This window comes from Gymnoscopelus braueri (assembly GCF_963280865.1).
Source record: "Gymnoscopelus braueri genome assembly, chromosome: 11".
Taxonomy (NCBI): domain Eukaryota; kingdom Metazoa; phylum Chordata; class Actinopteri; order Myctophiformes; family Myctophidae; genus Gymnoscopelus; species Gymnoscopelus braueri.
This window is the reverse complement of record NC_137613.1, coordinates 16998011-17013515: the sequence shown is the minus strand read 5'-3', so window position 1 is coordinate 17013515 and position 15505 is coordinate 16998011. Positions and strand designations below refer to the sequence as shown.

At 42.7% G+C, this 15505-nt stretch overlaps 1 protein-coding gene across 1 annotated transcript in view; it reads right to left on the bottom strand.

Moving 5' to 3' along the window:
- The window catches only part of grin2da (glutamate receptor, ionotropic, N-methyl D-aspartate 2D, a), a gene marked incomplete at both ends in the record, with an annotated part of 249084 nt that overhangs the window by 184020 nt on the left and 49559 nt on the right, over positions 1-15505 (bottom strand). The window contains one exon of the mRNA XM_080442541.1: positions 15170-15436. Within this exon, the coding sequence (XP_080298667.1) occupies positions 15170-15436 (267 nt within the window). The remainder of the gene's footprint in view (positions 1-15169; positions 15437-15505) is intronic.

Genomic DNA, 15505 nt, shown 5'->3' with positions numbered 1-15505 from the left:
TCCAAAGTTGCGTTAGAGCGCCCCGTGTGGAAAAATAAAAAAATAAAAAAATAAATCTCTTCACGAAGATCTCCGGTTATGGCACTCAACGAGCGTATTTGCAAAACTGGAGATTCACGGTTTTGGCAGTCAATGTGTTAAAAAGCTAAAAACGCGTCGTTTTGCGTCACGTTTCGAGGTTGTAGATCTGCTACTTTTTATACTTTTGTGTGACACTGTAGTGTGATCAAGTAGGGCGTTAATTGAAGGAGGCATGAGCTCAGTTCTGGGCTCTCCCTAGGCTGGCAGAGGGAGAGTAGCGCCCAGGATTACATAGGCAATTGGCACTAGGTGAAAAAATGGGTTACAAAATTGTGGGATAAAAAAGAAAAAGAGGGGCGTTAATTTATGGGAAAAACACAAAAAGGTAGAATATGGAGATAAGAGGTTTCTGCCAGACAGGACAAAATTTAAAGTCTCTGTCAACATCCGCCGTACACAGTGCCACACACACACACACACACACATAACAAACACACACACAGACACACAAAGCCCCTGTGTCCCCCACCAGGGTTAAGCTTTTTGCTATTTTCAATGAGCTGCCACCATCAGCTTTTCCATCCACAAAGGATCAACAGCCCCCCAAAATGTGAATCCTCCAGCTATTCCAGATGTAACATAACATGCCCTAGCTCAGTGGTTCTCAATCTTTTCAGGCCAAGACCCCCCAAAATAACCATATTTGATCTGGGGATCCCCCCACCCTGTATAGCTCTTGGAATTGTAGGAGTTGAGGCATTACATTTAGTTTGACTCAGTTCCCACAGGTAAATATGGTGAAAATAGCAGATCTACAAGCTCACAACGCCCCACGTAGATTGGCTAAGTTTTGCCTCTCTCTTATATTATTTGACAATAGAGAACCGAAGTCTGACGTCACTGCCGCTAGAGGGCGCTATCCCCCTGAGTCGTGGCGTTACTTTTTGTGTTGAACTCCCCATAGGGAAATCTTAGATCACGTCATATAAAAACTGTGTTCCAAAAATAAACACACCACCCTGGCGATTTTACTCATATGGCTATGAAGCATCGACTGAAGGTGGAAATGTACAAATGTACCCAAAGAGTAACACAATAAACGCTAGAAACGAGTCAAACGACCGTGGACTGTGGATTATACCAGGGACAAAATACTTGGCTTGTTTTTCTTTAATCTTCCTCATGGATTTGCGATTTTATATCAATGTCAGTCTACCTTATGTGGATTATGCAGTCGACACGCACATTTTGCACCTTAATCCCATGTACAACGTCTTTTTTATTGTGTGTTTTTGTAGCACCTTAACTAAGTATATCATGCACAGTACAGTATACATCTGCTGCTACGCTCACGCACCTTTATAGCTTATCTCAGGTACCATGTGTAAATATGTTTGATCTCCTTTCCACCGTGTGGAAAGGCAGGCTCTATTAGCTCAAGGGTAAAAGAAAAAAATCAGCACTTGCGGAGGAAACCAGGTTCAAATCCAGGCTAGAAGAGGAAAGTTACATAGTGCTGCTTTCACTGATCACCCCTGAAGCGTGTTTGTGCCAAGTTTGGTGCGGATTGGAACAACGGTGCACCCTTGGTGGGCCACACATGGTCCCTGGTGAGGCTATTCTGATGCCAGTCTGAACAATGTGTGTGCCAAGTTTGGTGCGGATCGGTGCACCTGTGGCCTAACGTGCTGGTCCCTGGGGCCCCTAATGTGGCGCCTGGGAGCCACATGTGGACCCTGGTGTGACTATTGTAATGGCAGGCCCCTGAACAGTGTTTGTGCCAAGTTTGGTGCGGATTGGAGCAACGGTGCGCCTGTGGCACAAAAGGGCATAAAAGCGGAAAACATCATTTTTTCAGACAGACAGACAAATACATAATATAGTGGATTTTCGGTTCAGGACAATCGCTGATCCCAGTGGCTTACCAACAGGCAGAAACACACTCTCTCTGATCCTTTATGGATACATTATTATGGCAAGCAGTTTGAAGTCAATCGATCAGACAGTCCTTGAGTTGTGTGCGAGAAAGTCTGACACGCCCCAACTTTGATGTATTTATAGTCAGCTGTATATTTACAACAGCTAAACCCACCAGACACCCGTCAGCGCTGCTTCAAAACAACACAACGGCGTATCGTCGCTGTCGGGCAGAAACCTCTTATCTCCATATTCTAAAATGTTGTGTCTTTTCGTAAACTTAACACCCTACTGCAGGGGTCTTCAGGAGGGGGTCCTGGACCCCTAGGGGGTCCTCAGAGTTACTACACGGGGTCCACCAAATCTTTGTGTGATAGGAACTCATTTTTTACATGAACATTTTCAACCCTAGAATCCCTATTCTGAGGGGAACATTCGCCGAAAATGGCAGATCTACAAGCTGACAACGCCTCGCGCTGCGAGGCGTTGTCAGCTTGTAGATCGGCTATTTTCGGCCAAGGGGTTTGGTATAGAGGGGGGAAAAGAGCAGACCAAGTATAGAGCCAAAGGTCAAGTTTACTAAGTATTGACGGTTTAAGTGGTTAAATACAGTATATACAGTGGAAAATACAGTATATGAAGCTATCTATGAAATCCATGAAGAATTTCGATCTGCAACACAATTTTATACAATATGTAGTGGGGGTCCCTGCTTCATCTCTCTCTCAGCTAAGGGGTCCTTGGCCTGAAAACGTTGAAGACCCCTGCCCTACTTGATATACTATAGCGTCACACAAAAGCATCAAAAGTAGCAGATCCGCAAGCTTGAAACGCGGCGTGAAGCGAAGCGACGCGTTTCGAGCTTGTCGATCTGCTACTTTTGCTACTTTTGAATTCGAAATCCTGAAAAGAAACAGTTCTGGACATATTAGGTTTCTACCCGACGATATGCCAAGTTTTAAGTCAATCGATATCAGACAGTCCTTGAGTTACTTGCGAAAAAGTCTGACAGACACAGATTTCGTGCATTTATAGTTTGCTGTATATGTACGGCGAACCCAGCAGGCAGGCACCCGTCAGCTCTGCTTCAGAACAACGGCATACAGTCTGAGTCAGTCAAAAACATCTATATTTAGAACATTCGGAGAGATGAAACAAAAACCCAAAGTAGACCAAATTGTTATTTTGACCCGAGGCAGAGAATATAAATTGGCTGAGTATCTCCACTTTCCACTACCAGATAAATAAGGCTATAGGCTATACTTCCGATGTCCGTCCCGAAGGTGCTTTACTTGGTGCCATGCCCTTTCACTCTGCCTACATGTCCTGTCTCTCTCACTTTTACTCAAAAGACAAGCAGACACGCAGTATTTCCAATTGTCAGTTTTGTGCTTTTGTACTTTTACTTCAACTCAGAGACAAATATTATACTTTTACTCCACACAATTATATATATTTATTTTTTGGGGCTTTTCTGCATTTATTTGAGAGGAAAGCAGGCTGACAGGAAATGGGGAGAGAGATGGGGGGTGACACACAGCAAAGGTCGTCGGGAACGGGAGTCGAACCCGCGACACGCTGTAAGACTGGATTACCAGACATGTGGTATGCGCCTGTACCGCTAGGTTTAGTTACTTTGTAGATTTTACAAAACATACATTACCCACTTCAGCGGCCATGGCATTTTTAATGCCCTGACCGGACCACTTGTGAGGTCATGCTCATCACATTTCATTGCAGCATCAATTCATTCACTAAGAGGGTTAACAGACTCTTTAATCCATAATTGTGCACACAGTCTCTCTCTCACACAGCTGATGCTGTCTAAGGTTGTTGCCACAACTTACCTATTAAACCAAGTTGATAGTGCTAAGTGTACAAATATAATGTAAATGGGAACAGTGCATTAATGGAACCGAATGGACCCTTAGGCCCCGTGTCCACCAAGATGTTTTTTTTCCTGAGCACAGTGCATGTTTTTAATTGTTTATAACGGGAGCACCCCGTTTTTAGAAACCCCAGCATCTTGCCGTTGCGCTGGGCATTTACCTTGTGCTCACGCGTGCACGCGCAGTGCTTTTACCTGTCTGCCGAAAGCTAACATATTTTCAACTCGGGCACCTGGAAGCGCTATTATAGGCGAGCGAATTTTCAGCCGAGAAAAAAATCGCAGTTGACATGGGGGACCACTACAGGTCTAGATACTGTAGGTAGACCTCTATTGCAATGCACCACGGTCGGTGAGATAGCAAAGAAAATGGAAAACTTCCTAATGTTTAACCCCCAGAGGAGAGACTGTGTGAAGGGGGCAGCATCTCCTCTGACAGCTGAATATGTAACTGCCTGTCACACAGCCTGAGGGTCTCCCCGTGACTCTCCCCGAGGGACAGAGACCGGGAGACACGGTGGAGGAGGGGGTTACAGTACAAGGGAGGATGGGGAGCAGAGAAGAGAAGAGAAGCATGGATTAAAGAAATATTAAATCTCACAACTGAAAATGTTTGTGAAGTCCCAATCTCAGTGCGGACACTCCAACCACAAGGCCACTGAGCTTTTGGCCACTGAGTATTTTTACGTTGTGGTATTGCTACTTGTACCTTTATTTTCCTCCCCATCTGCCTGCGTTCACAAAACACCAGACAATTGTTCAAGTCGCTCCGGTCCGAGTCCAAGTCGAGTCCCAAGTCATTTGGTCCCAAGTCCAAGTCGAGTCCCAAGTCGTTTGGTCCCAAGTCCAAGTCGAGTCCCAAGTCATTTGGTCCCAAGTCCAAGTCGAGTCCCAAGTCAATCCAACCCTCAGGTCCGAGTCCCAAGTCGAGTCCCAAGTCATTTGGTCCCAAGTCCAAGTCGAGTCCCAAGTCAATCCAACCCTCCGGTCCGAGTCCAAGTCGAGTCCCAAGTCATTTGGTCCCAAGTCCAAGTCGAGTCCCAAGTCTTTCTGTTGTGGGCAAGTCAAGCCGAGTCACAAGTCGAGTCACAAGGTTGTCAAGTCGAGTCACAAGGTTGTGTCAAGTCCCTCACTACTATTGTTCCCCAGCCCACCCACAAAGCACTCAGGTTTATATCTTGAAGAGAGAAACTGTATCTTAAAGTCAAGAATTAAACCAGCATAAAGCTGTTCATTTATCCATTACAACATTACATGTCTGATCATTTAGTTAGAACTAGGGAAAGGCTAAATTACACTAAAGAAATGGCATGTTTGATACAAAACTGTTTATTTTTTAACATTTGGCAGGCTCAAACTGGCACTGCCTTTCTGAGTAGTTGGTGTGTGACATTTCTGTGTAGCAGACATAAAACTGCATGCACACACACACACACACACACACACACACACACACACACACACACACACACACACACACACACACACACACACACACACACACACACACACACACACACACACACACACACACACACACACACACACACAATTAATTATAATTTACTGACAGTACATTTTGCAGTTTGGGTGCAGTTGGGTCAATCAAAAATAGCCTATAATTATATTAATTATTAATGAATATTGGATAAACTGTGGGTGAAATGATGCAGGAAAGGAAATACATTAATGGCATTTATCTATAGGCCTATTAGGCCTATAATCCTGACGTGTCTGTGTTTGTTTTGTAGTATTTTAATATTACGTTATTTTCCATCAGGCACAGTTCAGCCATCTAGTACTACAGGACACATGTAGTGTTGCCAGATTCTGTGAGAGAAACAAGCAACCAGGTCAATGAAAACCAGCCCAAAATCACCCCTTAAAAGAAGCGACTATGGGCCACATGAGCACTTTAACATATACATCAGCTATTTGAAAAGAGTAGATCTACAAGCTCGCGACGCGTTGTGAGCTTGTAGATCTGCTATTTTCAAATAAAATCTTGCGGGGAAATGATGATAAGCAGATCTGGCATAATAAGCAGATCTGGCAACACTACACGTGTCTTTATTTTGGTTTTGCAAAGGGGTCCTTGGTAAAATAAATAAATAAAATAAAACACAGTGGAATAAAGGCATCTCCTTTAAGCTTATATATATATATATAGCAGAGAGAAACTTATGGTGGGAAAAAAATAAGGATGGAATTCAAGTTTGGTGGGAGTGATTTGGTGAAGTTAAAGTTATTAAACCTGCGGACGAGTGATGGATTACGCACAGACTTTATTCCTGTTACCATGGATAAAGTAAATTCGACAGTGGTGAGTGACTTTCATGTTTACAAGTACGTATATCTCGCTGGCTGGTGCTACTGTTGTTGTTGGGGTGGTGGCTGGCTGGGGTCATGAACAAAACACGAACGACTAGTTGCATCGCCAGGCGTTGTGAGCTTGTAGATCTGCTATTTTCAAATAGCTGATGTATATGTTAGAGTGCTCATGTGGCCCATAGTCGCTTGACTCGCTTCTTTTGGGCTGGTTTTCCTAGACCTGGTTGCTTGTTTTTCCTCACAACACTGGCACTGATGATAACTAGACGGCAGCCGTCATAGAATCAAAATGACCCCGCTGGGGATGGCGGTGGCGTTTGCGGTAGAGTGAGCATGGGTTTGTATAAAGAGAGATAGCGCATTTGCGGTAGAGTGAGCATGGGTTTATATAAAGAGAGAGAGCACATTTGCGGTAGAGTGAGCATGGGGTTGTATAAAGAGAGATAGCGCATTTGCGGTAGAGTGAGCATGGGTTTATATAAAGAGAGAGAGCACATTTGCGGTAGAGTGAGCATGGGGTTGTATAAAGAGAGAGAGGCATTTGCGGTAGAGTGAGCATGGGTTTGTATAAAGAGCGCATTTCACACACAGATCATTCATAGGGGAAAAAACAAAACGAGTCATTAGAGTCATCTTGTCTCGAGTCGAGTCGAGTCGGGAGTCATTGGCTAGCAAGTCCGAGTCGAGTCTCAAGTCTCGTTGGTCTTTTACCTTCCAAGTCCGAGTCGAGTCGCAAGTCTTTACCTTCAAAGTCCGAGTCGAGTCGCAAGTCGTCAAATATGCGACTCGAGTCAGACTCGAGTCGAGTCACTATGACTCGAGCCCAATTGTCTGCAAAATACCCACGGAACACATTTTGCTTGTTTGTACATTAAATCTTTTCCCTTTTCTGATGAAACAGGGAAATAGGTGCACACACACACACACACACACACACACACACACACACACACACACACACACACACACACACACACACACACACACACACACACACACACACACACACACACACACACACACACACACACACACACACACACACACACACACACACACACAATCCTAAATACATTCAGTTGAAAGGAGTGAAGAACCACCTGATTCGGATGCTATCAATGCATTGAATGGGACATTATCACCTTTTATTAGACCATGAATGGTCTGACAAATCGCGGGTAGGTCAGTATATCGCCTACTCGTCGCCTACTCGCCCATTCAATGGTCTGATAAAACGTGATAATCTCCCATTCAATGCATTGATAGCATTCGAAGCCGGTGGAAGAACCCAGAAAGAGGCATTAAGGAAAGAAGACAGATTAAAATTGTGAGAAAGACCCAGAGAAACAGAGTGAGTAGAGGAGAGGAGTAGAGAGAGAGAGGGGGCTAATGACACTCGAGGTGATTACTCAGAGGAAGTAGCTACTTGAAGTGATTTTCCAACACTGCTTTGTTAAAAAAAAAAAAAAAAAAAAGCGCACACACACAAGCATGCACACGCACTCACTCGCACACACGCACACACACACATTCTGCCAGTTATATCCTGCACGTCACCAATTAACTCTCCCCCACACTGTTGACATGAGCACCCATAACGCAGGGTGGCCAAAGAACGAGTACTGCACTGTACTGCAGTGTGTCCCTCCTTGTACAGTCCAGCACCTCAGTAACGCAGTTACAGATGCCGTTTAACCACTTAATGTCATCTTGTCCTGTCTTGACCTTAGGCTGATACCCTCCCCTCGTCTCTGTCTAATAGGTCATTTCAAATTTGGCAATAGTTACCGAAGAAAATTGTGCAAACTTGCATTCATTGCTGCCAAAGAATGTATTGCTGTAATTTGGAAGGCCCCTTCCCCCCCAACACTGGCCCAGTGGGAGACAGAAATATCAAGTTATATACCTCTAGATTACTTGCATTACAAAATTAAGGGAAAGTTGGACATTTATGATACAATATGGGCTCCTTACATATTCTCAGATGGACTGATTGTTGTTGGTGTCTTTTTTTTTATTGTTATGTTTTGTCTGTTTTGGTGGTGTTATTTATTTGGTTTCGTCTGTTATAAACTGTACTCTGTACATGGCACTGTCTAAAAAAAAAAAAAAAAAACCTATAATAAGAAAATAAAATAATAACCACTTAATTTAAACCCTTCAGCAGGGGTCTTCAATGTTTTATAGGGCAAGGACCCCTTAGCTGAGAAAGAGAGATGAAGCAGGGACCCCTATACATAATAATGTATAAAATTGTGTTGCAGATTCAACCTTTTCATAGATTTCACAGATATCTTCATAGATTTGCAGTGTTGTGTTGGATTCATGTAAATGTGTATTTTCAGACAGTTAAACAATTAAACCCTCAATTCTTAGAAAACTTGTACTTGGTCTGCTCTTTTTTTCCCCCACAACAAAACTTTTTGTCTGTTTTAAAGACACTTTTCCGTTGCTGGCACGGTGTAATGGCTGGAGCATCATTCAAATGCCACTCTGTTCTTTTAGAGATTATTTTTGATGTGTGAATGAATCACTATGATTGAGTATTACTCTCTCTCTATGTCTCTGTCTCTCTCTGTGTGTGTCTGTCTGTCTGTCTGTCTGTCTGTCTGTCTGTCTGACAGCTACACAAATAACAATAACAGGCTGTAACAGCAGCAATGGCTGTTCAAATGAAAAAAATCTGTGGCGTCGTTTAGTGTGGATCTTGGGGCGGAGGAGAGGAGAGAAGGGATGTCATGAGCTGGGCAAATGAAGCTCATGAATAATTAAAAGAGTCAGTTATTAAATGTAGCCTGATTATAAACGGTCATGAATGAAATAGACTTAAGATGGCTCGTAGCATTAATAACAATCCAGATTTACATGCTGGCAAGTTGGTCATCTAATCAAATTCGGAGCGAAGACCTTTTCATGCCTGCATGGCATCCATTAAAACCAGGAAAGCATCCGTGTCATTTTAGATTTTAGCTTTGGCTATTTTTGAAAAATGTTTAAAGTGTAGTTTTGAACCTCATAAAAACAGATCTAACATTAAATGAGTAGTTATATTCCAAAATGGCATATATTCAGTCCGGGGTGAAAGATCATTACAGGTAATTTATCACTTCATTATCACACTTACAGCACTGTCCATGAGCTCCATCAATAATTTGGTGAGAGATGACGTGTCTCTCGTTTCCAGATGGCAGATGTCTCCATTTAGACAACCCGGAGGAAGACTGACAAATCTGACACCAAGCCAACCGGAGCCTTAACGTCATTAACATCAGGCATGCATCAAAAGGTGGGCAATGCATCTCATGTTCGAACAAAACTCAACAACACAGAGCCACCAACAGTTGAAACACGGTACAAGTACAGGTGCACGGCCAGAACTCCATGCTCTGTCTATAGCTCAATGGGTAGAAAACGGTACCATCGCAGTCAAAGTCAAGGCGGTTACAAAGTTTGTGTAGCTTGGTCATTTGAGTCTAGCATTGCCATTACATGGGGTTTAGGGGTTTCACTTATTGTGTTACAGTGTTGCTCAATGGGTAGCGCACGGCACTAACATGGCCATGATCTCACTTCCTGTGAGCATGAGACTAATAGTATGAAATGCAAATGGTGCCAGGTGCGAATTGGCCTCTTTTCACACTAGGCAAATCAGGCACGATAAGGGGGGGGGGGGGGGTCGGGGTTCAGGAAAAGTTCAGGAGGTGAAGAGAAATCTAAGAGGTCAGATGTCATGTCTGTACAGTACGCTTCGGCTCGGTTTCAGTATAATGTTCTCAGAACCAAATTTGGGCCCTGCTCAGGAGGAGGTGGTACTAACCCTGACTTCTTCTGGGAACCTGCAGACCTTGTACTTTCAAAATGTTTCTAATATATAAAAGATGTACGAGCTCACAATGTGTTGGGATCGCGACGCATTGTTGGTTGGTATTTTCGCTGAATGAGTTCCCCAGCAGAAGGACACTGCAATGTTCATGCAATCTGTGAACCTGTTTTGTAATTAAAAAAAAAACATATTTTTCAGCAGAATCTGTCTTGAGAGATTAGGGTTGGTTCATGTGTTTTGAGCGAACTGTAGTCATGTACAAAGAGAGGGTGTCCCTTTCACTTTCGCGCTCTCGTACCTTCATACATATTCCTCTCCAGGCACTCTAGACATCTTCATAGGAGACGTCAGTCTCTCAGAGTCATTTCATTCTGTTACATCATGTCAGATCAGCTCATCATGTATAACACCGTGGTTCCTGGAGGTCTGTTGTGTAACTCATATGTCCAAAACTCTAACCGTTATCTGTCTTCTTTTTTTCTGTCTGCAGCTTTTTGTGGCTTCCATTTCCACAAAGGTCGTTTGGTCATGGAAAAGGTGACGGGTGGAGAACGAGGAGCGGAACATAAGCGGAGAGGAAGGCGAAGGGGGCGAAAAAGACGAGATGAGGGCCATAGTAAGCTGACAAAGACAGGGTGGCGGAGGGAGAGAGAAGGAAAGAGAACAATGGAATGAAAGAGCAAGACATATATATCGTCTCTGTCGGGTGGAAACCTCATATGTATGTCCGAAACTGTTATTTTTCAGGATTCAAATACAATAGATAGCAAAAGTAGCAGATCTACAAAAAAGTATTATCCCACAGTGCCTTGTGATCAGCGGTGGAAAGTAACTAAGTGCATGTACTCAAGTGCTGTATTTAAGTGCAAGTTTGAGGTACTTTTGCTTTACTTGAGTATTGTATAGTTTTTCATTACTTTACATTTCTACTCAACTATTGTACTTTTTACCACACAACAATTATTTAAAAAACATATATTATTATTATTATTATCATAAGCCCTATTTTATACTTATACCATACTGTCTATTTATAATAATAGCCGATCTACAAGCTCACAATGTGTCAAGCTTAATGTAGATCAACTAATGGTCCATTCAGCATAATGAGTACTTTTATTCTTGGTACATTTTACTCAAGTAAAGAAAACGGAATGCCCGCAACACTCCAGTCAGTGGTTCTTAAAGTGGGGTCCGGGGACGCCCGGGGGTCCTTGGGGGGGGTTCCAGGGGGTCCCCAGCATAATGTGTTAATACAGCATTACAATCATGTAACCACTCTATCCATAATTTATACGTTTGCTGTAAAAAAAAATGAAGATCTACAAGCTCACAGCGTGTCACTTCGTGCCGTACAGCAAGCTTGTATATCTGCTATATTTTTGAAAATATTCGAAAAATATAGAAAATGTTTGGAACATTTTGAATTTGTTTTACACAAATAGTCTCTTCTGGTGGTCTCTGGCTCAAAACATTTTCAGATGGTGGTCCGGCCGCCAAATATATATCAATTTGGGGGTCCTTGACATAAAAGAAGTTTGAGAACTGCTGCTTTAGGTGCACTGCTCAACATTACAATGATATGAGAACAAAGCCAACAGCACTCAGTAATGTCCTTTCATTGATTTACATCAGCCCAGAGCCATTCAAGGAGAGTTACGTCACCTCCGTCCACTTCTTCGGGCCAGGTCTTCTACATACTGTAGCCTTCTATTGGCGAGAAAGCCCTAAACCGGAGGTTTACGGAATGCATTGGAGTCTATGGCCGTTTGTCACTATTTCCAGTTTACATGAACCACGTGACCGACGCTGTTTCTGCCCCCTCATTGGCGGAACTCTCTAATATAAGGCTCTGCATCAGTCTCACCCAAGATACATGCAACGGACACGTCATAGTTCAACTTTTACTACAAGTACAAATTTAAATACAAGCCTTTTACTCGTAACCCCAGTATTTTTTATATCGTAGCATTACTACTTTTACTCAAGTAACAGATCTGAGTACTTCTTAAAACGCTGAATACATGAGTGAGAGAGAGAGAGAGAGAGAGAGAGAGAGAGAGAGAGAGAGAGAGAGAGAGAGAGAGAGAGAGAGAGAGAGATGTGCTGCTATTTGTCCCAAAGGTTTTAGTCCAAGTGAATGCAAAACTTTGAAATACTGCTGTCATTTTGTTTCAAAAGTTTACTCCAAGCCAACCTTTCATATCGTGGATGTATAACTATTTCCGACAGAAAATGCACAATTTTCTTATGGTTCTGTAACAAGATAGTTGCAATGCAACACAGCTCTGTTTACACATTCCCATTCAATTTGTGCATCGTTTTGTTTGTTTTGTTCCACTTTTGCATTGGCAATGTAAACGGATGTTTTCTCATGACAATAAGCCCCTTTGAAATGAATTGGAGAGAGAGAGAGAGAGAGAGAGAGAGAGAGAGAGAGAGAGAGAGAGAGAGAGAGAGAGAGAGAGAGAGAGAGAGAGAGAGAAAGAGAGAGAGAGCGAGAGCGAGGGCACGAGAGAGAGACAGACATCCCACAGCGCCTTGTGATTCATTGTGTCTCCTATCAGATGTGTCAGTCCAGGGACACACAGGTGACACGCTGTGTTGACCTGAGCAGATGTCCCTTCTGTCTGGCTGTCCACAAAAAAACGAAATATATATATATATATGTATATACTGTATTGTCGCTGTCGGGTGAAAACCGTTTCTTTATATTATTCTTATATTATTATTTGTATCTCCATAATATTCTAACTTTTTGTGTTTATTGGTCAATTTAACGCCCTACTTGATCATACTACAGCGTCACACAGAAGTATCAAAAGTAGCAGATCTACAAGCTCAAAACGTGGTGCGAAGCTACTTTTGAATTTGAATAGTGAAAAGTAACATCTTTGGACATAATGATGACCCACCCGACAGAAAATATATACTGTATTGTCACTGTCGGGTGAAAAAAAACTTTCCTTTTATTATCATATCTTAAAGTAGATCTGCTATTTTCACAAATTTTTGTGCGACACTTTTGTATGATGAAGTAGGGCAATATACGAAAGAAAAGATAACATAAAATTTCAACATAAGTTGAAATATGGAGATACAATGTATCTGGCCGACGGGAACAATATATTGATTAAAACCCTGACAAATGGATTACTATATGCAGTGCACTCCGAGGCCAACAATGTTATTAAAAAGGGTTTTCACGCAAAGGTTTTTACATGAAAAGGCAAAGTGGGCGAAATGTTGAGGTCACCTCACCACACCAGTTGTCCCCACACACTTTATTCAAGACTTGACTTTCAAAAATAAAATTATAAAGATAAATAAGGGCTGTCAAAATGATTTACTACGTAACATTAAGTAGCTGAGCAATGTTTTTTAAATGATGTATTACTTTGTAAAAATGCTGAGTGGTAGTTTAACTTTGAGAGTGTATACATGGAACCTTATGATTTATTAATATGTATTAGCCCTCAGAATTTAACCATGGAGGGAGCCTTTAACAACATTATTGGGTACCCCGCCATTAACCTGCATTATAGGTAAAATTAGGGTCACCTTGCTTTGTTCAAAAAAAACAATCAAATTGAGCTGTTGAAAAATGGATGAATAATAAACCTGCACAAATCTGCTCTCTCTCAATCTGCTTTTCAAACCAGCTATCGAAAAGTAGTAGAAAGTAGCCTCATTTCCCAGCCATTTCTCATCTCCGAGGAGAAAAGCCTGGTCACAACCTAGTCTAGTGTAGCCAGACAACTATTCCACAATCTCTGAATGCTATATAGCAGGGGTCCTCAGAGTTACTAAAGGGGGGCCACCAAATCTTTGTGTGATATGATTTTCTTTTTCTTTTTTACATCAACCACTTTAGCTTTAGCCAAAAATAAACTTTAGCCAAAAAAATCTTTTCACAATATTTATCTGGGGGGTCCCCAGTTCAAATATGATTATTCTGGGGGTCGCGGCCTGAAAAGGTTCAGCACCACTGCTACAGTATATAGAGTCTGGAAACACGTTTTAATTTAGAATTTCCATTTCTGATAAGCACCAAGCTATAGGCCTATATCCTTCTATTATTTAGATTTATATTCGGACAAATTCGCGTGACTGTAAAGATGAAACGGAAGCGGGGAGGAGGCGTCACATCCGTTTTATCCTCTGATCATTTTCAGAGCTTCCGTTGCTTCTGTATGACAGAAGCATTTGAAAATGGTGGGAGGCAACAGTCTGGCTCGCGAGATTACAGTATATGCAACAACCTAATGCAGAGTGTGTCTATAGGGCGGGACTTCCGTCGTTATTATGTACTTAACCGCAAACTGTCTTTTTTGACCAATCACAACACATGTTTCATGCACGGAGAATGTAAACAGATCTGTATAACTCAACGTAGCTTCCTTGGGGCGGTGGTACTTTTCCGCCAAATTCCAGTAATTCTGTTTAGACATACTGTAACAGGCTAGGTTTCTTCCAGCGTGGGCTGAAAGTGTAGGCTACCAATATAGGTAGACACGGTGGCGACGGTAACACAGGTGTTCAATCAATCACCAACAAAAACAGAATACATCGTCTCTGTCGGGTGGAAACCTCATGTGTTCAAAACTTCCAAAACGCTAATTTTCAGGATTCAAAATCAGAAATAGCAAAAGCAGATCGACAAGCTCAAAACACGGCGCTTCGCGCCGTGTTTCAAGCTTGCGGATCTGCTACTTTTGAAGCTTTTGTGTGACACTGTAGTATGAACAAGTAAGGTGTTAATTTACGAAAAAAGACAAAAAGTACAATTAAGGAGATAAGAGGTTTCTGCCTGACAGCAGTCGGAAAGCCCGTATTATCCTTCCCACACAAAGCCATCACACATTTAGCAAATGACACTGCTCATCCCCTACATCGTCACTTCAGACTCATGCCATCTGGGCTTTGAAATGTCAAAAAGTTTGTTTTAGTTGGAGTTTTGTCCCTTCAGCCATTGCTGCACTAAACAAACTGCCACGACGATATGATGGTTCTGTGTATGCTGGGAACTTCATGTATTGTCTTGGTGTTATGTTGTTGTGTGCTATGTTGTTTTAAGTGCTATTTGGTTTATGTGTTTTTCTGTTGGAACGGACTATGACGATGAATATCCCTGAGGGGACAATAAAGACTATCGTTAAATATAAATGTGTTATAAATATATGTTTTACCTGCGCCTCGTTGTCCTTGAGCGCGCGCTTGGCCCGCGCGCCGCCGGGGTCGTCGGTCACGTTGAGCACCACCACGCTCTTCTTCTCCCAGCCGATGAAGGAGCCGTCCGTCAGGCCCTCCACCATGGCCAGGAAGTCCTCGTAGCCGTGGTGGCGCGTGGTCACCACCGAGAAGGAGGTCCAGTCGTACTCCTCCAGCACCTCGAAGATCACCTCCAGCTGCAGGGCGGTGGAGCAGGTGAACTGCAGGTAGATGGAGCCGCTTTCCTGGTGGAGAGAGAGAGAGAGAGAGAGAGAGAGAGAGAGAGAGAGAGAGAGAGAGAGAGAGAGAGAGAG